Below are 26,547 nucleotides of genomic sequence, written 5' to 3'. Positions count from 1 at the left end.
GAAACTTAAAACATGATACTCTATCTCCTTCAAAGCAGAGTTGCCACTCCAGAACAAGCCTTTACACCTTTAATAAAACAGCCTTAAAACATTGCTCACAAGAGCCCTATAGACATAGAGGAGAGGAAGAAATTTAAACTCTGAAATTAAAACTTCCAAACACAATTGAAATTGTCCCAAGGTCCAGGCACTGCAAGTCACTACATAGAGAGCTCTAACCTCGTCCTGTGACATGCTTATGAGTGCCCTCAGGGGCAACAGGTCACAGGAGTCAGTGGGAAACCCAAAATCTGGACTACTGCCCAGAAAAGAAAACGCAGGCAGATTCAATATGCAAGAGGAAAAAAAAGGAAAAAAAACCCAACCCACAAACCAATTACACAGTGCCTACAACAAAGAAAGCAGAGCCTGCTAACCTTCTCGTAAGCTGTGGTATGAATCCTGATATGTGCTTGAACAGCTCTTCCCTTGCTTTGACACAGTCTCTGCAAGCGGCACAATCCCGACATAGGCAGGCTGGAGTGTCTTGGCTTTATCCAACATATTAGAGGAAATCCCTGGACCTGAAGGCAGATTCTTTAACACAGGAGGCGTCCCAGGCTAGTGGAAGGGGTGCTTAATCCTCACAAGAGACCCAACCACAATCCCTGTCTACCAGGTTTCGGTCGCTGCACCAAGCGGGAGAGTGGAAAAAAAAAAATTAGTTTACTGCTAGATTCCAAGGCTGTGCTTGCATAGGAACAGATAGGTACTCCAGGCACAGCCAAATCCTGACAGCCAACATCTAAAGATTAAAATCAGCAAGGCTCTTGGCAAAACTTTTCTTCCTACTACCTCAAAGCTCAGACAGAAACTTCACTGTTTCAGCAAGCAGCTATAAGCATTCAGGATCCCAGTATGCAGAGCGGTGCTTATCAACAGATGCGTGGACTTCTTCGTGGGGCCACTTGCAGTAACAGCCAACCTCATTCACCCAAAATAGTGAACAGTTGGTTTCTCTACTCACACTACAGACACCTGCCAGACAGGCAATGTCATGCGATTGAGCACTACCCTCTCTCCCCCTGCACCTCCCGACTGTAAGCACGCCATGCACACAGCTAGGAGAACACCACCACTCTGAGTGCAGAAGCCATGCTGCCTTTTGTCCCTTCATGTTTAAACTATTAGAAATGGAATTTTAGTTGTGGAGAAAGCTAAACTGATAATCCGGGAAAGAGTTCTTATATGCATTTGCTCTGAGACCACATATAAGTAACAGCAGGCTACTTCCATACAAGCACACATCCTCGCCTCTTCTTCCCTTAAATCCTTTCTCCCAACCTAGCAGAAACACCTACCTGAAGATAATCAGCAGCCCCCAATCAATAACCCTCTACTGCAAGCACTAAAACTTGAGAATCTGTGCTTTTATGGAGGCAGTCATCTCACCTGGAGCTTATTTAATGTGCATCATGAACAGATGCCATATGATTGACAAACTTTGGTTATACGTACCACCCAGTATGGTACTGGAATTGGAAGTGGCCAGGGAAAAGCACACTCCATCCGAGCAACATCCAGGAGGTACTCTCACCAGGACAGCTGGTGGCTTTTGTTGGTTTTTAATCTCGCTAAGCATGCATCATAAAAGGTGTAACAAAGTCGGGGGGGGGGAGGAAAAAAAAAAAAGAAAAGAAAAAAAAAGAAAAAAAAGAAAAAAGAAAAAAAAGAAAAAAAAAGAGAAAAAAAAAGAGTTGTCCAATGAATACACATACCTGAAAAAAGTATTCTGGTATCTTTCCAGAAAAAAAAAGACTAATAGTAATCGGTGTCATCCTACAAGCCTGAAGCAAAGATAGCCACACGGACATTACAAAAATAAGAAGGTAAATACTCTAAACACTATTGGAACAGTCTCCATTTCATATTCTGCACCCCCCACTCCCCCGGCCCCCAATCAAGACAAAAATTTCTCATCTCCAAATAGTTTGAGAGGCATCCAAGCCATTTTATAAAGCAAGGCTGGAATAACAACCACAGGGGAAAAAAGTCTCTAATAATGAAGCTAATATCTAAGAAAAGTGGTGTTCAACCAAATTTAAAAAGCATGACTAACTCTGCCATAAGCTGCACTAGAGGAAGAAAACAATCTAACATATTTTTAAGTTAAAAACTAAAAACTAATATACAGAATTTTACATGTTTACTAAATAATGATGCTAGATGGCAACAGTGACATTTCTGAGTACCTTCAACAGTACTCTTCTTACTTTGAAATGTTCAACCTTTACTCAGAAAAGAATCCAAACTCCAAAGTTCCTGTGGATAAAAAAATAGCTTTGGTGATAACATACAGCTCCGTAACCACGTTATTCCTAAATTACCAATGTATACTCAACACAAACTCTCATCTTAAATTTAGGATTTGTAAAAGTCAGGTAAAGGTTCAGTTTCACAATGAACTTTGGCCAATAATAGTTGAGCCTGCTTTTGTGTGAGCATTAGCAGTCATGACGCTGCAGAGGGCTGCCTCGGGAAGCTGACCTGGCAGACCACAAGAGTGCTAAAGCCAGGACGAAGGAGGGGAGAAAGAAACACACTGTCCAGATCTCCCCTTTCAGCAGCAACACACAACTGCACATTGAATCAGGCCTGACACTCTGTGCAGACAGGTCCCATAACTACTGTAATAATTAAAGAACAACTATCCTGTGCCAGACTGAGTCCTACTTCTTCTGGCAAGCAATACACCATCTGGATGGTGGAAATTACAAGATTCAGCTACAGAGGTCAAAGACTGCTATTACTTTGCCAACCAGGGCCTCTGAGCTCACAGCTCACTACAGTGTACAAGGCCTGGGAAATGTGAGCCGGTTGCTCTATCCAGCTGACTCACCAATACCCTGGTATTGCCAAAACAGCCCTAAGATGTCACCTGAGTTCTGATGAAGAAAACTTTAAGAACTGAAAGAAGAGAGGCACCAAACAGATAATAATACATGAAATACAATGCCAGTTTTGGCAATCTGATGATATAACCAATCCTCTGCTGTTGTAATTGACAACTCCAATTTGATGAAGATTTGATCCTCTCAATGAATTATTGCAGAGCTGCAGATATGTATACAGACATACCTTTCTTCCTATGTAGAAAACAGCTTGGAAAGAAAAACACCTGATTGGCTCAATGGTAGGTAGATAAATCTTCCCTTCGCTGAGCAAGATATTCTAAAATTTTGTCCTACAGCATCAAATTTCTCCTATGGAGTTATTTAATGTTCTGAAAGAAGGAGAAATTATCCAAAACAGAAAAAGATGGGCCATAACACTCCAAAAAGGACTTGGATAATGCCCTACATGCTGTAAGAAGACAAACTCTGAGGAGCCCAGGTTGGAGGATATCTTCAACACACAAGCAAGCACTTGTGGGGTACCTCCTTGCAAAATATGGATTCTGATAGATGAATAAAGACCAAGAGCAACCTGTCTTGTATGAAACACTGACACTACTGCCAAATGTTGATGAGCATCAAAAAGTTGAACGAAAGTTTAATTTGTTTTATTGGATCCTGATATACTGGTAAGAGATCTGAAAGTCTGATCAATGATCACATGGACAGAAATGTCAATGCACTGCAAGAACAAGTAAGGCCTGATGAGTAACTTTGACAGTTACTTTGGAAATCAGCAAGATAGAAGGGAAGGTCCGTTTCACGGCAGAGGTAGGATTTCCAACAACAGTTTCAGTTGCTTAACCACTCCAGAAAAGTACGATCAACCCACACCAATGCATGTCCAACATTGCGTCTTGCACAACCTTTACCCTGGAATTGGCAGGAGTGCTGTTGGCAGAAAGATCACCTTTATCAACAGGACCTAGGTATTTGCCACAGATTTCTGATTTGGAAAACATCAGGCCCAATTTTCATGATCTGTCCATGAGACATCTATTGAGCCTTACATCCTTTGACTTTCAAGTATGAAATGAGATACAAACTGTGGGCATATATTCTTCCTCAAGATGCTGCATTACTATTTATACCCTCACACAGAAATAAAAAGTAACATCAGGTGCACATATGGCTTGCACAGATACTGCTGCTAGTTCTGAGGCCTGGTGGGCACAGAATGCAATACTTGTATTTGAATGCCAGTTATCATTACTTACTCACTATTTTGAACAAATTCATTAACTTTCTTTTATTTTTATATCCTCAAAAGCCAAAACAGCATATAAGCAGTAGCTTTTTCAAATTCCCTTTCTGTGCTAGAAGAGCAATATGGAAGAGTGAACCACCCTCAAGTTAAATGCTAACCCTGCCGTAGATATTTGACCTTTAAATTCCAGGAGTACACAAAATTTTGCCTGTGCAAAGTTAGCATCAGATCTGCAAGGTGCTACAGCTTAAAGCTTGCTACCACCAAAAGGATCTCTCCCAGTTCACCTTCTCCTGTCCTTCTCCCAGCCACACATGCTCTTAGCTTCCTTAAAACCAGTTCCAACATTCATCTGGTATCTTAATAACCCTATTCAACCTACTAAACAGCATTACCAACAGGTGGGATGAGCACCAGAGCTTGTGGCTGGTGAACACAGCTGGGAAGAGAGAGAGAGAGACTAGGTCAGTCTTGACATAGGCTAAACTTTGGATCAGCTTAACTGTAACACAAAACTGCATCATTAGTTTTATCCCCAAAAATGAATGTATTCTTTAAATTAAAATTAATGAGCAGATAGAAAATTTGCTGACAACCTACTCATACCAACTTAAAATGTGCTTTTTTTCCTCCTTTCACCTCCAGTCCTCCCTGCAGCAGGTTCTCCGTCTTCCTTCCCCCATTAATAATGTTCTCAGATGACACAATGCCTGCAAGGATCTGCATGCACACAATTTAGTGATGAAATCCAAACAATATACTGCTAAAAACTGGCAAATAGCTGCAATATATGAACACTCAGGCAACGTGAGAAAGACCTTAGTCAAGGTCTAAGCCAGAAGAACCCTTAGAAAGAAGCAATAGCCCACTATATTTGAAGATCTGTCTCTGATATTTCTAGCAAGCAGACAAAAGCTGGAAAAATAATAGAATGCTGCACCTACATCACTGTAAAGCTTTGGTGTTTATGACTCTATTAATTTTATACTTCAAAATAAATACAGACTTCACACTGACACGTGCGTTGCTTACTTTTTCTCAGCTAAGGATCACATTTATGTAATGTGAGTTTGCTTTGGATGTTCCCAGGATCCTGCCTCCCACCAACAGTGACCTTCAGGAAGAAGTAGAAACATCAAGCTGCGAGCACTGTACATTTTTGCTTCTCCAGCTCTCAGGAACAGCCTGAAGTTTACATACTCCGATCTTTTCAACTAGCTGGTGACAGCTAGTGCTGCCAGTCAGCATTCAGAAAACTCCTACACATGACAGGTAGCCAAAGGTAAACCACCGTGCAGATGTAAAAAAAGGCAACAGCAGCAGGCATGCCTGGGAACCTGGACCTTTGCCGTAGCTTTTGAGCGGCTTTTCAGTCCCCCAACCCACTCTGGGATATACCACCACCCCCACTTTTGGCAAGTTGGCTGTCATTGAGCTGTAAATACTGTGAGTTGAAAGCTTAAAAATAGCTGCTGCACAGGCTGGAAAACCTATCAGATGATGTCAAGGCGCGTTTTGAGCCCTCCCCTCCCCCCCACCACTTCCTTTCCTATGTCACTTTCTCATTACCTCACTGTCTCTAATTCTGAAAGTGCTTCTATCTGCATCTTTCAGCTGCCAAAGTGAACTTTACACAGCAGCTAGAGCCAAATCAGCCCCCAGCACATATATAAACTCTGCCACCCACCCCATTCCCTGGGATTCAGCCAAGATGTCAGTTTGCCTTTCCCTGAAAACACACACATGAAATCCGCGATCCCTATCTGCAAAACACAGGAGCGAGAAGAATCAGTTCAGCCCAAGGAATGCAACGCTGATCTGCATTTGATTAACTCAGTAGATAAGCAGTTTCCAACCAGCAAGGCAAGTCAACATTGTAAGTGAGGTGTGGAGAGACAGCAGCAGCGATGCCCCATCCCCCTCTCCCTAACACCGAGTCACTCAGCCCTGCCTCTCTCCCAGGCTCTGCAGACCTGAGGAGGAAGGAGAGGCAGAAGAAGGAAGCCGAAACCTTTGCTTCTCCCACCTCTGCCCTCCCCAAACCAAGAACTCACTTGGTCAGTGTTGCTGACCAAAGGTCATCTGCAAAGAGACTGTGGCAATATTACTACAAGGGCAGAAAACAGGGGAAGGAGAGAAAGGATGGGATCCAGAGATGTTGGTTCACTTAGGGTCCATGCTCTCCTCTTTCCTCCCTCGCTCCCTCCAGGATCTGTTGTACTGAGGATGCCAGGGGTGACGAAGAGAAGAAAACGGTTCAGAAGTCTACCCTACTCTAAATCATATCAAAACAAAAGCATTAGGCAGCACATGCTGCTAATATTACTAAATGGAAGTGTTGCACACGCTCAGAATGTATCATCCACACACCCAAAGAAAGCAGTGCAACTTTAAAGACAAGTCAGTTAAAGCATCTTTTTGTTTTTGAGTTTGATTTTCTTTTGAAAACAACTGGCAACAGCTCTGTTAATGCTGTCCTCCAGAAAGGTGCACATACACTCCTTGACTACAAAATGGTGTTGCCTACGTAGAGATTTCTATCCAAGAGAAGAAATGCACTAGTAGGTGGATTTCTCTGGCTAATGTAGTGGAAGGACTCTGTCCACAACAGAAAACTTCAGAGTAGAGGGAAGGAGGAAAGCAGAGGGATTGAGAGAAAGAAGTTTTACAGCTAGTTCCCAAAGAACTGCAGTCCACTGTGCATATGAGCCTAACAAAAACAAGCAAGTAAATTAAAAACACATATCCAAACACATTTTATTTGTTATTTATAGCATTTTGGTTGATAAATTCTGCTTAGATGCAAACACTGTCACATACCTCTTTATAGTTCAAAGTTACTAGTCCTTCTTCAAGTTACCACCCCCTGCTGAGCCCCCAGAACTGGTTGTATGAATGCTCTCACTCTGTTCCAGTGCAAAGTTAGAAAGATTAACTCAAATTACCTTTGCTAAGCCAACGAGCTTCACAGTGAGAGCTCACACATCAAGTACGGCATCTCAAACGTGGGGCAGGTATCTCCAGCGGAGGAGCTTAACTGAGAGCTGCTCCAGCTGGAATTGCAACAGAACTCCCATATATTCCTTTAGATCAGCTATTATCCATCTTGCTCTAAAATAATTGCTTAAGACCAAAGGAAGTAAGAGTAATAGTTCCCTGCTCTTACCTAAGAGCAATAGTTTACCTCTTATAAGAGAGTCAAAGGTTTCAAGCCAGAGACAGTCACCCAAGATTCAACAAAGTTAAAATTGTTATCAGCCTTCCCACCTACAGTTATGTCTGCTTTTTCACTCACATGCACCCCAAATAACTTAACCTCTCCAGGGGTAGGCAGATATGCTCACACACATGCAGATGTGCATTTCCCCACTACCACCACTGCACACAGGCGGGAACATTCAGAAGTTGCAGGAAGACTGACATGTGAGTAAGTATATACTGTGCCCCATGAAGAACACGGAGCACAAGAGACCAGACTTTTCAAAACATTTCCTCTTGCAGACATTCCAGGCTTTAATTTAAACCACTATGAACAAGTGAAAACAGAAAAACCCAAAACATTTGGGTTTGCTCTCAAGAGCAGGGAAAAAAGAGGAAGTTCTGGCTGCCAGACAGGAGAGGTAGTGAGCAGGACAGAGCAGAAAAGGAGGCAATTTGAATTTGTCTTAAAACAGCAATTTCTTTTTAGGAGGGAATAACTGGGAAAGGACAGGAGAAAGATACCCTTCCCCTCATGTTAAGGCATGTCTAAGCGTTTGAGAAGTTATATCACTAATTCCCGTGGTTGTTGAGCAGAAGATATCCCGCACTTCTCCTTCCCACATCCTTTCAGCTTCTGGCAACAAAAGGTTTCTTCTCTATCAAACCCTCCTGCTGCACAAAGGGGCTACCTGCAAACACTCAGAAAATGCAGTCTCTTTTTAAACTACCTAAGCGAGAGAGGAAACAGCCAGGCTGCACTCAATGTTCATGCACTACTTGTGAAAGGATTAGCAAACCCTTCATTTGTTTTGCAGTTTATACTAGCAGAATAGCTACTAGGTAAACTCTTGCTACAGGATTGTGACTTTTGCCCAGAAAGCTACTGTTCCTTCTCCAAACACATCAGTTACATGGGGAAGAACAACATTGTTGAGGCTCAATATGACAATTATTTTTTGTTAATCTGATACAGAATTGCAATCCCAGAATCTAGATTTTTATTAAAATGTCTATTTACCTTTTATGGTTGCAGAAGACTGCTTCCCAACTTGAAACAACTATGCACTAATGGAGGCAAAATTCTAAAAAGACCATAAACCATCCCATTCATTTAATATGTTACTAGCCAATGTTAATAGTTTTAGATGTGGGTTTTTTCCAACTGTTAACTTTTTCTCCAAAAATGGTTCAAGTGCTTTGTCACAGACATGTAGTAGTGGAGGCTCAGATGATGTAAAGTAGGAGAGGAGGTTTTATGATACTGCTAAGCCAATTCAGTGGTTAGCTGCCACTGAAAGTGGTGGTCCCCTTTTCCATTGTCACGGATGCTAATCTCACCCCACAGTAAAAAATAGCTATTGTCAGGATTTTTTGAGACAGGAAATAATTTTGTCCTTAGAATGTAAAATTCAGTTCTTGCATTGCCAAAGATCTATAAATCACCTCCAATGTCAAATGCTCAAACTCCTCCTTTAGTGCTGAAACTCTCAGCTATCCCCTGGATAGATGCCAATCTCAAGCTTTCATGGTGGCTTCGACAACTGAATTTATGTTTCCAATATAAAAATGTATAGCACATTCGAGTTTTAATCTTTAGCTACAACATAAAATAAGCCTGAGACAATGTCAAGGTGTGCAACCATTTAATTTCATGGAATGGACTGCACTGATACAGAAGGAAAGGGCTTCCAGGATCTAGTAAGGACTTATCCCCCCTCCACATGTGCAGACATTTCAGACTTTAACTGCAACATAAAGCATGAATCTCAAGAGAGAGACAAAGTGAGACTGGATCTGGGATAGTTTTTACCTGCATGACACTAAATTATTCAGCTTTTGATTAGCAGGAAAAATATCCTGGTTATGCTACAGTGGAAGGAGTTATTTAATGCCTGCATGGCATTCACTTGCCTATCACTTCAGGAAGATGCAGTTTTGACGGTGCTACCATTCCTTCTCCACAGACTACATTTTTAAGTAAATCGTATTCTGCACTAACCAAAATTTTTTTTTCCTTGAAGCTGTTCAAGGCTGTAACAGAAGACGGACTCTTGGTATGAAATGTACCACTTCTCCCAGTTCATACATCATTTGTACCTCTCCCCAATGATTTGGTCACAATACTCAACAGGTACCAGACCAAAACATAGTATTTTCCTCAAACAACCTGAATTGACCTAAAATATTCATGCGGTTCACGATAAATCCCATTTTCCAAGTATTTGAAAAGAACCATTTCTGGATGGAAAATAAACTCACCAAAAACCAGGCTCAAGCAAGAAACAGTAATTTTGCACAGACAGAGCCATAAAGACAAGAGCTCCCTTCAGTGAAAACCAGGGTGAGCTACCTTGCTTTTACTGCTTGGTACCTCAGTGTAAGTTCACATGTACAGGGAGTTGCCACAAAACATAACACTGCCACTTTACATCCTAAAGTTAGCCTGCATGTATCCATGTTCCAAACCTTGGCCCCAAAGACCTTTCGACATATGCGAGACTGCAATTTTTTAAGTGCTCATGATACTACCATCACTGACAAAAGTTCAAGGCAGAAAAGATTTTAGAGAGGTAGGGAAAGTACAATAAAATACTGCACATGGTTTGATCTGACCTATGTGGTTACCCAAAAGAAGGGGGGGGGGGGAGCAAAGACACAGGCCTCCTTTGCAAGGAGCATGATTACTTTTAAAACAAGTTTTATCGCATAACCAAGAGTTCTGGTAATCCCGGCCATGAAAGCAAAGAGAAAAGGCAAGTAACCGGGAGGGTGTATCATCTTCTGTTGCCCCAGAAAAACCTGCCAAATCTTATGAGTTTTAATCCCCAACTGGCTTAAAAGCATTGAAAGACACGTAGCCTAAGTGCTTATAACTGTAAAGATAACTGTGCTTGGAACATTACATTCTGATTCAGGCCTCAGCTTTCTGTTCCGCTTCCATCCTCCTAAATCTGTGAGCTCACCTGAAACAATATGCAGAGAAGCCTCTTCGGTCACTATCTTTCATCAGCTGTCTGGCATCCCTTTAAGATCTTCTTTTGTTGCTTTGGTATGAGTTACCAGAACTCATCAGTCAGAACCTCACATTTATGGATTCTAAACAATTCAATTCTATTAAAAACCCTTTGGTTTGATAAACTGGGTTAAAACAAGTAGAGAGATTTACATGTAACACAGCATCTGTGTGTCAGAACTGGAATTAGAAATCCTAGCATCCTTCCTTGGCTACCAAATCTATTTTATGAATCCAGACACAAGAGAGGGACAATTAAAGTGGGACTGCATAAAAGCAAACAGGTTGATGATGTAATTGAATAGACAAATATGCAACTGAAAGAGATATGGTTTTTATATGCCTGCCAGTTCTTATGATCTGACAGGACTTGGCTGCTCACTCCCAATACATTTAACAGCTGGCTTAACAGAAGTCACTTACAAACAAACGCTTTAGAACAAAAACAATTTTAACAGTATAGACATTGCCATATGCTTACTTTTGGCAACTCTGCTATAATAAGTCCAGAATTTACTGTAAACTCACAATTCTCTCCTATCAGAAAATATTTTTGCCTGAGCAAGACAGCTATTGGGCAAAACTGTCTTTAGGTTTGAGCTACAATGTGGAGAGACAGACATGGTAGAAGAGGGGAGAGCAGTGGATATTGTCTACCCTGACTTAGTGAGGCTTTTGACACTGTCTCCCATAAGATCCTCATAGAGAAGCTGATGGAAGTATGGGCTGGGTGAGGAGACAGTGAGATGGATTGAAAACTGGCTGAATGGGTGGGCCCAGAAGATGTACCAGCACATGCTGGGGGCCAAGTGGCTGGAAAGCACCTTGGCGGAAAAGGGCCTGCGGCCTTGGTGGACACCAAGTTGAACATGAGCCAGCAGTGTGCCCTTGGGACAAAGAAGGCTAATGGTATCCCCGGCTGCATTAGGAGGAATGTTCCCAGCAGATCGGGGAAGTGATCCTTCCCCTCTACTCAGCACTGGTGAGGCCACACATTTGGCCTCAAATGTGTATAAATACCTGAAGGGAGGGTACAAAGAAGACAGAGCCAGGCTCTTCTCAGTGGTGCCTAGGGACAGGACTGGAGGCAATGGGCACAAACTGAAACACCGGAGGTTCCTTCTGAACATCAGGAAACACTTGTTTTACTGTGAGGGTGACTGATCACTGGCACAATTTGCCCAAGGAGGTTGTGGAATCTCCATCCTTGGAGATATTCAAAAGCTGTCTGGACATGGTCCTAGGCAACTGGCTCTAGGTGGCCCTGAGTGAGCAGGAGTGTTGGACAAGATGACCTCCAGAGGTCCCTTCCAACCTCAAACATTCTGTGATAGATGTGTAACCACCCTTTTTCCAGCAGCTTGCTTGTCCATTCATAGATATGTAACAACCTCAGAGTAAAAACAAAAAAAAAATTTCTAACATGACAAACCTCATACTGGGGAAATGCACATATTTTTAATATTCTCCAGTGATATGTACTCTGGACCCTAAAAATTATCCACTTCTTATTTCATACATTTCTTAATTATTTGAGTCTATCACACACTGTATATTCTTCCTTGCTGTCTGATCTTTTCTCTCTCCTGGACTTACTGCCCAACCACTGCCACTCTTTACCAGTTCCATGATCTAGTGTTCAGCAGTTTTCTCATCCTACTGATGACTTCAGAGTTGAAATTGGTTCTCTTCTAGCTTATTCAGTTTCACTATTCAGTACAGACAGTTTAACTGGTGTTACCCAAGCCAGATGAAATAATCTATTATCTTGCTCCACTTCTCATCAGTCCTTCTTTTTGATGGCTGTAGATTTCATAAGAAAGTTCAGTGAGTTAATGCAGTTCACTGATCCAGCAGAAAACTTTTTTTTTTAATGACTTTGTTTTCAGAAGTGAATTAGACTGCTCACAAAAAAGTCCAATCATCAAATTTACATCCAAGCTAGCTGGGGCTAAGCAGCAGGTGCACTGAGCTGCTAATGATGAAAAACAGAGGAGCAAAACAAAGTACAGCCCCTTCCCCTCCCTTCCATTGGTCATGACAAATCATTGGGACAGTTCAAACCATTTCCTGTTATTTCACCCTTGAGTCAAGCTTCTTCATTTTAGTTTCAATCTCTTTACCATAAAGAGGTTGGGCCCCGAGAGACAGAGCTGCCACGCTTCTGTTTGGAATATCCTGAAGATAAACATACAAGCACATGCTGTGTAGATTGCCAGAGCATGTACAACAAATCCAACACTCTGTGGACACTCCAGGATTACTCTCTGTACTACAAGCATACTATATACTTAATTTGCAAAAGCACAACATTTTCAAGATATGTCAGATTTATGATGATTATGCTGCAGAAATGTCTGGGATTTCTGAATGTCTTCTGCCCTCTCAGTTAATGGGTTGTAGTTCCAGCAGGGCAGCCAGACATCTGGAAATTCTGCACAAGTCTTAGAAGAACCCCCATGGTCCAGATGGGGGGGGTGGGGGAAGTGGACAGTCTGGGAAAATCAGACATATAGTAGTCATACCAAAGTTTACAGGGAGAGGCAGTATCTATTCCAGCTCAAACCTCTGGAAATAAGAGCTCCCACCAAAATTTAGGCCCCTAGCCCTCCACAACCAACTCCTGCTTCAAGGTTAAGTCTGAAAACTCCCGTTCCACAATGCTTTTTCAGGATATGCTTCTGCTATCAGCATCTTGAAACCATCGTGTTATATGAATAAAATTATGCACAGCCAGCCTCCTTACACAAATTAGAGAGAACTACTTAAGCATTTGACAATGCCAGAATTATGATCTTAGGACAGCCTTTCCCCACACAGTCCTCCCACACTTTTCCGTCTTCTGCCCCCAACTCTTCTCTCCTCCCCTAAACCAGTCACTCACCATTCCTCACTAAAGAACTAATTTTTCCCTCTTGCTCACTGTCCAAATTATTAGCTACTCAAAACTCTAAATCAAGCTCTGCAATCTCCTGTCCTAATTAAATCAAAGGAAAGAGTAGTTTGCATAAATAACATTTTCAAGATCTAGTTTTAGCTTCTAGATTTTGCAGCAAAGTTTCCAGTCCCGCTTCAGGGCCAGAAGGTTAAACATTTCTCAGTGACGCAGGCTCCCTTAGCGAGAGAGTGACGAGGAAGTGGTCCAAAAAACCTCATTCTTCCCAGGCACTAAATCAACAACCACAGCAAACAGTGAGTGCCTCTCTCCGAGGAAAACTGGGAGGAGTGGAGCAGTCTCTTATTATAAGCAGTCACTTAGTTTGCCACCATAATGCAAAAGCCCAGAACAAGGAGGAGAAGAAAACAAAGCATAACAAAAGAAAAACCAGAAATGAGATTGTGTGTAGTACATTTAAAGTTATATGGAAATAAAAATAAAATAAATTTTAAAAAAAACCTAAACTTAAATTTCTGTAGAATACTGCATTTCTGTTTAAAATCGCTACTCTTTTCTGGTCCACTTAGGTTGCCGGTAATTTTCTAGCTTAAATTTAAAGATGCTTTCACCTTTAAATGGGCTGAAATTTTCCTGCCCGAGAGACCACTTTTCATACACTACACTGTTCCAGACACTCACATGTTAGTGTCTAGATTTTCAAGATAAGATTAGCAATAGAGGTTTCTCCATAAGAAGCCTACTAATCTGGATCTTGTTCTTGCTTAGTTTGAGGTAACATGATGTCAGAAAAGGCACACTGCAAAGTTTTTTCGGTCTATTTCAGCTTTTAGTGAAAGAACATTGAAGGCTCTAAGCCTTGGGAGTGTTTTGCAATAAGTCAAGCTCAAGGTACTTTCTGAAGAGCTTAACCAAAAGTTTTGGGAGTTGTAATTTTTAACTGGAGGTACTTCAGTGTCAGATAGCAACTTTAATAAAATCAAAACTACTCAATTTATTTTTAAAAGGCATATATTTAGTTTGAGTTGACATCAGTGAACGCAAAATCCAAATCTCAAATATTGAAAGACATAGACAAGGAAAACCAGCTTCAATCAGAGTATCTCCAGCAGGAAAAAAAAAAAAAAAAAAAAGGGAAAAAAACCCCTCTTATCAAGGTCACTTATTACGGGCTGATCAAGCCAGCTTGTGCTTCACTGGAAGCTGCAACTTCTTTATTTGGGATACACTCGTTTCCGAGAAAAAACAATCAGGGCAAAGAAAATGGAAAAGACTACAAAGAACCATAAATACATTTCTCAACCTACTTCTCACACTGGATAATTAAATAGGTTCGTAACCTGTTGGGATTCCAATGCTGTGCATAATGCCTATAATGCCTATCATTAACTTACTTAGAGGATCTGATTTAAAATAAGCATCACGATAGAAAGATACAAAAAAAAGTATTCAGCAGGTCACATTAGCAGACACTACTTTAGCACTTGGCTACTTAAGGATATTGTAAGTGGATGCAGCTTCTTCTAGTGAAAATATTTCACCTGCATTAAGGTTTGCATCAGTTTAACTACAAAAAGCTATTTGGACTAAAAGACACTGACACACATGTTCATTTAATATTGAAAACTAGAAGATTTTTAACCAAAGAGAAATTCTAGGACAGCTTTCCAGTATGAGTTGCTGGCAAGTGAGAAATCTAACACTTTTTAAAATGGTGCTCAATAAAATTATGAAGGGGAGTATATGACCTGATTACTTGCAACAGCAGGGGAGTGGGCTCTGTAACCCTGAAGGGTAATTCCAGTTCTGTTTCTTCATGACTCCTTACCTATTTAAACTACTGCTAAGTTATACAACATTCTTAAACCACACTAAGGTTAATCACAAAAGGGAGCTGTGCCAATGTAATTGAAGTACTTTCCTATATTGATTCTGTTAGGAAAATTCTCTTGACAAAGAAATTGAGGGGAGAGGGGGGCAGTATTTCTTCCATTAAGATAAAGATTCTAGTTTCACCTCCATAAAGCAGGGCTCATGTTTCTGTAGTCACAAATGAAAAAAAAGTTCAGACCGCCTCAAGATAACCAGCTGAGGTTTCTCCATTTGAAGAAACAATTTGAAACAAGTGTCAGTCTCTTCCTGGAAGAGCCCTAAGGTCAGAACAGCAGAGGGTGCTGTAAGTCTGAACTGAGGTGCATCAGCTCAGCAACAAGGAGCATCCAGATATGACAGGAAGCTATAGGTTACCTCAGGTTTTGGGGTTTGTTTTTCTGTGGGTTTTTTTGTTTGGATTTTATTTGGGTTTGGGTTTCTTTTTTTTTGTGCAGGAGTCATTTGAAACTGGTAAAAGCAGATGGCAAACAGTTAAATATTAAAATTTATCTATGTCAGTTTCCACATAACATCAAACAACAATATCAGAGACATTCCCAAAACCTCAACAGTTACCTATAAGCCCCACCACTGATCTATACAGCACTGGGCATACATTAGAGACTGATTCATATTGCAGCTTAGATATAAAAAAAATTCATATTTTAATGCCGATAATCAAGATGTAGACTGGACATGAATCCCATTATTACAAAAAAAATAATCCTGATTCTAAACCCTAATATAAATTTCTGCTGTCACACATGAATGGAAACTTGAGCACTTTGTTAAACATTAGTCATCTCTTAATCTGGCAAACACTGGATAGCAAAGCATAACCAGGTAACTGGAAGACAGAACGGATGTGTGTCTGCACTGTATCCCTTTAGGCAAAGCATGCGTGGTGTAATCATCATACCAGTTTAGAGAGACTCAGCATAACACACGTTCAGATATTAACCCAGAACCTAAATTAGTGGCAGGCCACAAAGATGACTATGATCAGTCTGAGCCACAAAGATAAGAATGATCAGTCTGAGCCTATTTAAATAATCATTAAGTAATTTTTATAGAATCATGCCTAAAGACCCCAAATAAGAAGCTGATTTAAACAACTCTTTTTTTACTTCATTTTGCTCATGCACTTGAACTATGTTCCTAAACAAAGATTGATTCATATTCATCATGTAAATGAACAGGTAACTTACAGAATATGATGACAGCAATTAAATAGGGCCCATTATACATAATGCATTAATTTCACAGCAAGGAAGACTCTGCTTTGATTAAAGTTACAGCATATAAAACCTGACATAAGTTTACATGCATTTTAAACTTTCATTTAGTTTTTAATAGCAATTGGTGAATGATACAAAAAAATGCAGTATGATGATGACAATCTTAGTATGCAGACTGGAAACTGGTTAAAATGCGCGCGCACCCCCCACCCCCCCCTTAAAGTTATTTCTCAATAGTTACATTTTAAAGTAAGCTGGAGCCATAAGAAAGGTTAGGAAACAAAGCAGTCGGTGAATAATTGCTTTGTGTCTACCACGTCTTTGCTGTTTTAGAACAAATGCAGCCCATGTATGCCCTTGCAAGTTCATCTTAGTTCACAGAATGGATAAAGACAAAAAGCTACCTGGACGGTTTTTCCCTACTCCCTCTTTCTCAGCCTGTAGTGTAACACTCGCTGCATAAAATGAACGAAGACAGTATTTTCAAAGCAGATAGAGAAAAAATTGCTATCTTTTAAAAGGTAACTTAACACTTCAACAAATACTTACTCCAGGTTTTAATAGATTTCCAGCAGTTTCTTGTTTAAATTTAAAGTTGTCAGTACAAATAGGTACTGCTCAACTAAGTGATTCTAATGAGTAGTCTTTATTGTAGGCTGTAATTCTTGACAAAAAAAAGAATAAAGCATCCTTTACATATTTAGTTTCCGTACAATCCTTTAACTCGTTTGGCTAACACAACAACACAGTGATTTGATTACTCAATAGTTAATCACAGGGATAAAAGGCAGCAAAAGGTTATGTTCAAATCTTTCATGAATGGAATAACTCAGTAATGTGCAGCTTACAGTTGTGTACTCTTCACTCCATGTCTTATAACAGCCAACTCAACTTCATGAAGTTAGTAGCCCTGGCATAAAAATTTCCATATTTAAAGCTGACTTCAGGAACATCCCATTTGCTGCTTCGGAAAGAATTCCCACTGCATGATGATGATGATGAAGCTCACATAACTTTGTTCAGTCTTCGGATCACATGCAGGATTCTGGTTAAAAGCCAGCGAAGAGTCATTTTATCACTACTCAGAATATACACATCTCAGGGAACTGTACCAGCAACCAGGGAAATCTTTACACTCCCCAGGAACTTGCTACCTAGATACAAAAGGTTACATCTCCAAATGCCATAGATTCCAACCTGAAATCAAAAGTTCTATTTTTAAAGTGGTGATGATGCAAACTATAAAGCTAGGAATGTTTTCCCCTCACCTCCACTCTTCATCCAAAACCAAAATCCTGACTGTCTTGATTCAAGAACTCATTGCAATCTCGAAATTCCAAGTTGGGGTGTGTGTGTGTAAGAAAAAAGAAGAAGAAAAAAATTGGTATTTTAAGTTCTACTATTCAAACAAAATGAAATGCCAAAAACCAGAGGGAAAAACCCTCACAACTAGAAAAACTTCTTACTAGGAAATTAAAACAACAGTAAAGGAAAAAATCCTACTGACAGGTGCTTGAAAAAGACAAGATGACGTTAGAAGGTGTTTTAGTGCATGAATGAAAGGTTATTCTTATGAGTACCAAAAGCCAGCACCAAATTTAAACTTTATTTAAAACAAGAAAAAGAGAAAACCAACCACAAAAACTGCAGCTCTGATATCTGTCACTCCTGAAAGAGCTGAAGAGGGGGACACCTCCCTTCTATGAACACAGACATGCTGTCCCCTTTCTTCCCATTAAAAGTAGTTTAGCAGCTGACATCCCTAAAGCACTTCAAATTAAATCCTTTAAAAGGGCAAGAGAAAGAGCCTAGGAGCTGTGTTTTGAAAGAAAGAATGAATAGGATCAGCATCTGTTTGTCCTAAATTGAGTTTAATATATCCCTAATCTGCTAAAGTAGCTCAAAAATGCAACTTTTCCCCTGAAAATGAGTGAAGCTTTACATTTGATTCAAGATGGCACTAATTTTCAGCTGAAACGATTGTTCCTTTTCAGAACCAGTTGGATACAAAGCAAATCAGACCAGAGAAGTCAAGTTTTATCCACTATAGAGAACTGAATTATTTCTATGCTCATTTACAGTGCTGACTTCGAAACAACACTTCTTTTGTTCTCTAAATTTGCATGGAAAAAACCCTCTTGTTCATCTAAACTGCACTTGTAACAGTTTAGAACAACCTGCTTCTGGTTTGCATACCTGGCTTGATCTCTAATAGATTCTAAGATTTTTTTCAGCAGGTCAATGGAACAACATATCAAAACCCAAAGATGCTATCCAATAGATCACTCTGTGTTGAAAGGATCTTCATTTTTTTCAGTTTACTCACAGAAAGAAATTAAGATTACACAGAGACAATTACTAATGTGCAACATGTACCAAGACAGTGCAAACCACAGTGTAGTGTACAGAAACAAACCAATGCTACCCAGAACAGTAAATGAAGAAGGTTTTAAGTAGAGCAAAATTTAGGGGAAATGGAATTTGTTAAAACCGCCATTTGGCCAAGTGCTAATGTCCATTAATTCTGGCAATGCACTGTTAGACTCTAAGTGACCCTAAGTGGCCATAACTCTTATCCATCCATGCAAAACGTCTGCAAAAAATGATCTGAAATTTAGGGTTTATCTATCTGGCTGATTGCACTTCTGTATGTGTACTGCATACACATTTCTGCCCAGCCACCTGCTAGAAGTCATAAAAAGAAACTTGTGAACAATAATAACTAAAATAAAAAAGAAAGTGAAATTATCTTTGAAAGTTTGTATTTGCCATTTAAGCACAAAATTTGCATATAGAGGCCAGCAGCACACCCAAGGCTCCTGAGATTTCCCTACATTGCATGAGTGCCTCATATGGCTGTTCAAAAACAGTTTTAAGTGTTACTGGATCGTAGACTGTGTCAAAAAAAGTATTATTCTAGCACTCTTCCCTGTTCATAAAAAGAAAAAAATAATATTAATGACTCATTCTTTCAGTGGGTCAAACAGTCTGTTATAGAACAAAGCCAGGTCATATCAAACTATTCAGTCCATATCTTGACCGAACAGTGATCAACAGCAAAAGAATTTGCAAGATCTCCGTATGGGATAATTAGGTAGTGACATGAATAACACAAAGGCTTCGGGGAACAAAAAAAGAGGCTACATAGGGAGATTAGGTTGAAGTAGATAACGGGAAGGAAACAGCAAGCTTTTGGAATCAGCAAATAAATATAAAGAAAACAAATGAGTCAGATGCCGAGAGAGTCAAGGCAGCAAAAAGGACCAACTGACTCTTGAAGAAAAACGCTAATGAGGGAGGTCCCACTGCTAAGAGCTTGGTATAGACCGACCTGCGCATCAGCTTCATTTTCAACAGAATGAAAACATGCAAACTGGCACAGGGCTGTTTCCAAAACTGTATTCTTGAATATGAATGTAGAATTTTGCCTCACTATGTATTACCGCTTTTTGAATGACTGGGTCAGTAATACCATAGTTCTTCAAACAAGTTCAGTAGTCCAATGAGATGTCAAATACAGCAGTTAAGTTTCCGCTCTTATTTTCACAATTTTTTCTGGGTCTACTGCCTTTCTGAAATGTCTTTTCAGCCTGATTTTCACTTTTACTTTTTCTTCCTCAGCTGTCATCACTTGTATTGATTTTTTACTCTTCCCTTTTTCAGTTTGACAGGTGTGTATAATTTTTTCTGGTTAATACAACGTGCACCTCACTACTCATATTATTCCTGCTTCAATTATATTTTGTTCTGAAGAAACAGTCCCTCCCTGCTTAAGCTATTCTGCTCCTAGAATAGTAAAGTTGTATTCTCCCCCTCAGTTCTTTCTCTAAGATATTAAGAATGTTTTCTCATCTTTAGTATCAAAGGTGTTGCTTTTTATGTGCCCAACAACATGGAATACAAACAACATTTCCTATGTCAACTACAGCTTCAGATACTGTTAATACTTCTTGAATGGACTCCAATTAGTACCCAAGCATTAAATAAGCACAGTCTTATGACCTGCATGCTTTAAGCACGTTTGGTCTATTGAGTGCAAGCTGTGTAAGGTCTATCAGGATAATTTATTTACCCAGCTTAGGCCATGATTCTCCTACTTCTTCAATGGCTGTTCAGAAACCTTGATGAGTTGACTGGGACAACTGTTTCCAGCTTCCATCTTTCCAGTAGGGCTTCTGGAGATGAACATCAGGACAAAGAATCATAGAATAGTTTGGGTTCGAAGGGACCTCTAAAGGTCACCTAGTCCAACCCCCCCCGCTGTGGGCAGGGACATCTTCAACTCGATCAGGTTGCTCAGAGCCCTGTCCAACCTGACCTTGAATGTTTCCGGGGATGGGGCATCCACCACCTCTCTGGGCAACCTGTTCCAGTGCTTCACCACCCTCAGCATAAAAAATGTCTTCCTTATATCTAGTCTAAATCTACCCCCCCTTTAGTTTAAAGCATTCCCCCTTGTCCTGTCGCAACAGGCCCTGCTAAAAAGTCTGCCACCATCTTTCTTATAAGCCCCCTTTAAGTACTGATAGGCTGCAATAAGGTCTCCCAGAAGCCACCTCTTCTCTAGGCTGAACAACCCCAACTCTCTCAGCCTTTCTCCATAGGAGAGGTGTTCCATCCCCCTCATCATTTTTGTGACCCTCCTCTGGACCTGCTCCAACAGGCCCGTGTCTTTCTTATGCTGAGGGCTCCAGAGCTGGACGCAGTACTCCAGGTGGAGTACTCAGCAGAGCAGAGTAGAGGGGCAGAATCACCTCCCTCGACCTGCTGGCCACACTTCTTTTGATGCAGCCCGATTGGCCTTCTGGGCTGCGAGCACACATTGCTGGCTCATGTCCAGCTTTTCGTCCACCAGTACCCCCACGTCCTTCTCAGCAGGGCTGCTCTCAATCCCTTGGTCCCCCAGCCTGTATTGATACCGGGGGTTGCCCCGACCCAGCTGCAGGACCTTGCACTTGGCCTTGTTAAACCTCATGAGGTTCACACAGACCCACTTCTCGAGCTTGTCCAGGTCCCTCTGGATGGCATCCCGTCCCTCAGGCATGTCGACCGCACCACTCAGCTCGGTGTCATCTGCAAACTTGCTGAGGGTGCACTTGATCCCACTGTCTATGTCACTGATGAAGATATTAAACAGTACCGGTCCCAATACAGACCCCTGCAGGACGCCACTCGTCACCAATCTCCATCTGGACATTGAGCCGTTGACCACTACACTCTGGATGTGACCATCTAATCAATTCCTCACCCACTGGACAGTCCACCCATCAAATCCATACCTCTCCAGTTTAGAGAGAAGGATGTTGTGGGGGACCATGTCAAAGGCCTTACAGAGGTCCAGACAGACAACATCTGTAGCCCTTCCTGTGTCCACTGACGTAGTCACTCCATCAAGAAGCCTTGAGAAGTTAAGCCTTTCCTCGTCAGATGATTCCTAGCTCTCAACAGAAAGGAGATCCAATTTCAGCCTCTAAAAAGTCTCAAGTAGTTTGCCCAATAGACAACTTAATTACCTCACTAAGCCAAATAACAGTAGCAATCAACAGCAGCTGAAGTCACTAAATATTAATTTTTTTTGAGAAAAAAAATGTTGAACAATTTGGTCTCAGCATCGAGTAGCCATTTTCCTTATCTAGAAGCTTGTAATACACTTCCATTATTCAAGACTGATCTTTAAAACTTACTATGCACATGGTTCCATCCTGTTGTCATACCTAGTTTCCCCACCAATCTTGTGAATCCATTTACGTAAATATCTGCCTGCTTCTTGCTTCATATTTTTCCAGCAGTGGTTGATCCAGGAGAAAAGAGAGCTGCCACTGATGGAAGAGGCGCAATAAATCTGTATCCCTCATTAGGTATGCTAAGCTTGCCAGGAAATCGCCTCAACATTGCAGAATGCCACTGCATAATCTAGGACTAGGGTTAGCTGACTTAAGCAAAAGCTACATACAAGTACTCTTTAGTGGGAGAATCTCTCACACTAAGAATTAAATGCAAGCCTCAGGAGTTTTCGTAATTCGGAAGAAACGAGAAACGCAGCCACAAATAAAGTTTTGAAAAAAGTAATACTAATACGAAGGCTGTTTCCCTAATTTTAACAAGTCTTACTTTATTCTGTGAGTTTCCCCAGAATATCATGCACAAATTCAGTTACAAGAACCCTGAAATGTAAATTCCATGGCTCTTCCTTGTCTGCAAAAAAAATTAACATAATTAGAAAACCTATTACAAACAAAGCACATTGAGGTAAACATCTTTTTCAGGCCTTTACATAACAACTGTCATATCAAGGAAAAAAAATAATTTCTTTACAGCAAAGACAGATTAGATACTGTCTTGCCATACATATCCTGTTCAATACTAAACACCTTGCTGATGTCTAAATCCTACCTGCAAAATTCACAGACTGCAAGACTATGACTAGAGGAATGATGTATTGTGTCCAGACAACCTTCTGAATTGAGACAAAAACTATGTATTCCATATAAGAGGTAGCCCTGCCATAACACCTCTCTTGCCTTTCCTGTCTACCACAGGAGGTAGAAAAAACATACTTTGGTTCTCTAAACAACAAAGAATACAACCATATGTCAGAACTATAAAATAAAGGTCATACGGGATCTTTATAGACATACACAATCTTCGCAGACATTTTACAAAACACAAGACTAAGTTAGGGAAATCGGCACCACAAATTCAGAAAAAAACAGCAATTTCTAAAAAAAAAAAAAACAACACAAAAAACCACACCAAAACAACACTATATTATTGTTTTACTTCTCTCTTTCCAAGTCACTACTTGAGGAAAAGAAAAAGCATTTAACTTTGAGAAACAAGTCTGTCTTGACACTTTTGGCATTACGTATGTGCTGCTTTTCAGGCAACGCTCTACAAGAGATTAAGAGTACACAAATGCAAACCCAAACTCCTAGGCTACTCCTCGTTTGTGGTCAGATCTTACCAAGGTTACAGTCAGTCTCTGTTCCCATCCATAGAACAAAGGACATTCATATCTATACATATTTGTTAAGTTTCATGACTACAGAATGTTCTAAAGCCTCAGATAAAAATGCTCTACAGAAGTACACCATACTGTCATTAACAGATAATTCTCACTCTAGCGTGTATTACACGTCAGAAATGCAACTCTGTACATATCTAAAAGGTAAGCACAGTATGACAAAAAGACCATAGTATTTAGGACAAAATTGTATAAACACAATTCCATTTTCATTCTCAAGGAAACAGTCTTTCAAGATACAAAACAAGTATTAGGAAGTTTCAAAGCAGAAGTGTTTTTCCCAAAATACGCCATTTAAAATCTCTCCAAAGTATCAAGAATATGCTTCATCGAAAAATAATTAACAATAAAACCGCATAAATCAGCCAAAAGCTAAACAGAGGAAATTTATTTCGAACAAGTCCTAGATTTGACTGGGATTTTCTAATCTTCATGAGGCACTTAAATTTAACACTGGGGACCAACAAATGAAGAACAGAAAGATAAAATTATCTCTGATGAAGCTCTAAAGTGATCAGTATTTAACATCCAACTAGTAACCATCTGCAACCCGCACATGAAGTTACCACAGTGCTCTAATTTGTCTTTACTCGAAGTCACATAGCCTCCTGGCACTCCCTATATAGTTCAGCGACCATGATTCACTAGCAAAATTTACCCATGACATATGTTTGGGGTGATACCTGATTGGAGTGTTGTCATCTGCATTTCTGGTTCCAGCAGTGTCATGTTGATCCTTTTCTCAACAGTTACAATCCCTTAAAGACCTCTCTTTATATATAGATAGATATAGATAGAAATATGTTAAAAAAAAATCCAAGAGGACCTCTCAACTTTAATCTCGTTCAAAATTTGAAAAAAATTCTCATCTTTATATGATGAAAACTGTGCCTACTGAGAAAACTCAGTCTTTCAACATGCAGTTCTCTGCTTATTCACTACAGGCAAGTTGGAACAGCCCAGCATCAAATTACTGCTAGGAGAAAAATGAATACTCAAGGGGGAACGCAAGATGTATAGTTTGCAGAAGTAAGGTCCGCCCCTTGATGCTCTGTAAGTAAAAGGGAGGGAGGAGGAAGGGGTCAGAGACACTAGAACTGGCAGTTTTTTCCCCTTTTAAGAGAGAAGGATGACGTCTTGGGTAGACTTTCAATCCCCTAAGGGGCTCTGCTGATGAGGCAGTTTCATTCCAAGGACAAGGAGACCCAGTGTTAACATAAACATGCAGACATCCTCAGCTTTGAAACAACATGGCCAAAACCATATACATCCTGCTGATAGATCAGTCACTTTTCTTCAATCTTTACCACTCCTTTTTCTTAATAATTGCACTATTCCCCTATCCCTATCAACTCCCCTTGCTGACCACTAAACCTGAGCTACTGTAACAAAGGACTGGAACTTCTTCCAAATACATGGTAGCATCTGTTTCTTAAAAACAAGCAAACAAAACGCCCTTTCTCCTTCAGACTTTTCCCATTGTGGATCACACCCGCCATCCAACCTGTCTAGAAGCTAAAAAAAAAAATTAAGCCATGTTTCCCAAATCCAGATGATTAGTTTCAAATTATTTGGGATAGTGGACAAAACTTTTATAGTCAAATATTTCTTGAGTAAAAGATAAAAATAAAATTAAGTCTTTCCTCACTAGATGATTCTAGCTCCCAACAGAAAGGAAATTCAATTTCAGTCTCTAAAGAGTCTCAAGTAATTTGCCCAACAGATAATCTAATTATCTTAACAAACTAATTCCAATGCTGCTGTCCCCAGAGCAGCTTTCCCTTATTCCCCATCTTTCCCCAAGGCTCATTGTCATTTCTCATTAGGTCATCTAAGTAAGTAACTGCATATATTTGCACCAACCCCCAAAATATATTGAGCTCTGCATCAAAGATACACACCAATTTTTAGATTTAATATCCCTCTGCAGCAAGTCAGAATCCCTCTCCTGCCACAACAGTATTCATGAAGATGAGTAACTGGGTGTGCAAAACTGCTTTTGCACTGTTTTCTGACCCCTCCAATCTTAAATAACTTCAGGGCTTCTCTAGCACTCAGATGCAAGAACTCCCCAACAGCTGCTCAACAGCTGCGAGAAGAGCATTGCAGGTTTTAGCAACATATCTTCCTTCCCCCACACAAACACATCTGGGGCTTCAAAGGAGGCAGCAGAAACTCATTTGGCAGCTTTAAACAATACAGGAAAATCCCTTACAGTGATGATATTTTAGTATTTATCTGCTTTCCGTACTCCCTACATCAGTAGTGTGTTATAAAAGGACAAGAATTGGCTCATTTGGGCTTCTCTCACATTCACATGCCACCTATGCAGTCCTAGATTTGCAGTCAGACTAGGCAGAAATTGCAGGCCTAAATGTTCATTCTTGCTGTGCAATCCTTATGGAAAGGAACTGCAGTAGTGCACTGTATCCCGAGAATTTAGAGACACCAGTGACAGAAATAAGTCACTTTAACATCTACCCTGAATATCCATATTCATCATAAATAAAGGAAACCATCAATTTTCAGCAGAATGTATGCTTATTTTTGTGGTGTAAGGGGAAGCAGTATGAGCAAAGTGGAAAGGAAATCTTTCCTACAGTGTCCAGGAACATCACTTAACTGAAGTACGTACATGTGCACTGTCAGTGACCTTGAACAGACAGATGAAATTTAAAGCATTAACCCAGATGTTGCTTATTTGACCAGCAAGGAAGATGAAGATTGCACTACCGAATGTCTTCCAACAGAAATTCCGTCATTATACTTTGTGGTAATGTATTGATTGTGGCAGAGGGAGAGTTACAGCCTGCAGAAGTGGCTGATAGTATCCCAATATAAATGAATTACAGAAAACTTGAAATTTTCATGAGGAAAGCCACACATTACAGAAGCAGGCTATCACCCAAAGCTAGGATTCAGTTTGCTAAGTACTAGCAGCAATTGACTATTGTGAAATGGTGCAATCTTTCTTGCATGAAGCAGCCACTCACTGTTTAAGTAGAACAGACTGAGAATCCTGCTGAATGGCATCCTCCCTTTAAAGAACCAGACTTCCTTTCCCCGTTACTACCCTTAATATTTAAAACAGCAAAACCAGCCACAGAAGTCCTTACTCACATAGACAAAACAGCTGCCCAGATCTGGGCCTGACTTGTTTAGC

The 26,547-nt window shown here is 40.4% G+C and overlaps 1 protein-coding gene across 2 annotated transcripts in view; it reads right to left on the bottom strand.

The window, feature by feature from the left end:
• MRTFA (myocardin related transcription factor A) overlaps nucleotides 1–26,547 on the bottom strand; it is an 80,934-nt gene that overhangs the window by 48,770 nt on the left and 5,617 nt on the right. The window contains exon 1 of one of the 2 annotated variants that reach the window (XM_076337280.1): nucleotides 417–933. The exons of the other annotated variant lie outside the window; for it this stretch is intronic. Coding sequence (XP_076193395.1) covers nucleotides 417–543 — 127 coding nt within the window. The 5' untranslated portion in view covers nucleotides 544–933. Of the gene's footprint in view, nucleotides 1–416; nucleotides 934–26,547 lie in introns of those variants that run through there. 2 annotated transcript variants of the gene reach the window in all.

This window comes from Aptenodytes patagonicus, chromosome 1 (genome assembly GCF_965638725.1).
Source record: "Aptenodytes patagonicus chromosome 1, bAptPat1.pri.cur, whole genome shotgun sequence".
Lineage (NCBI taxonomy): Eukaryota > Metazoa > Chordata > Aves > Sphenisciformes > Spheniscidae > Aptenodytes > Aptenodytes patagonicus.
Note: the sequence above shows the minus strand (reverse complement) of the source record. Positions and strands in the feature narration are given on the sequence as shown.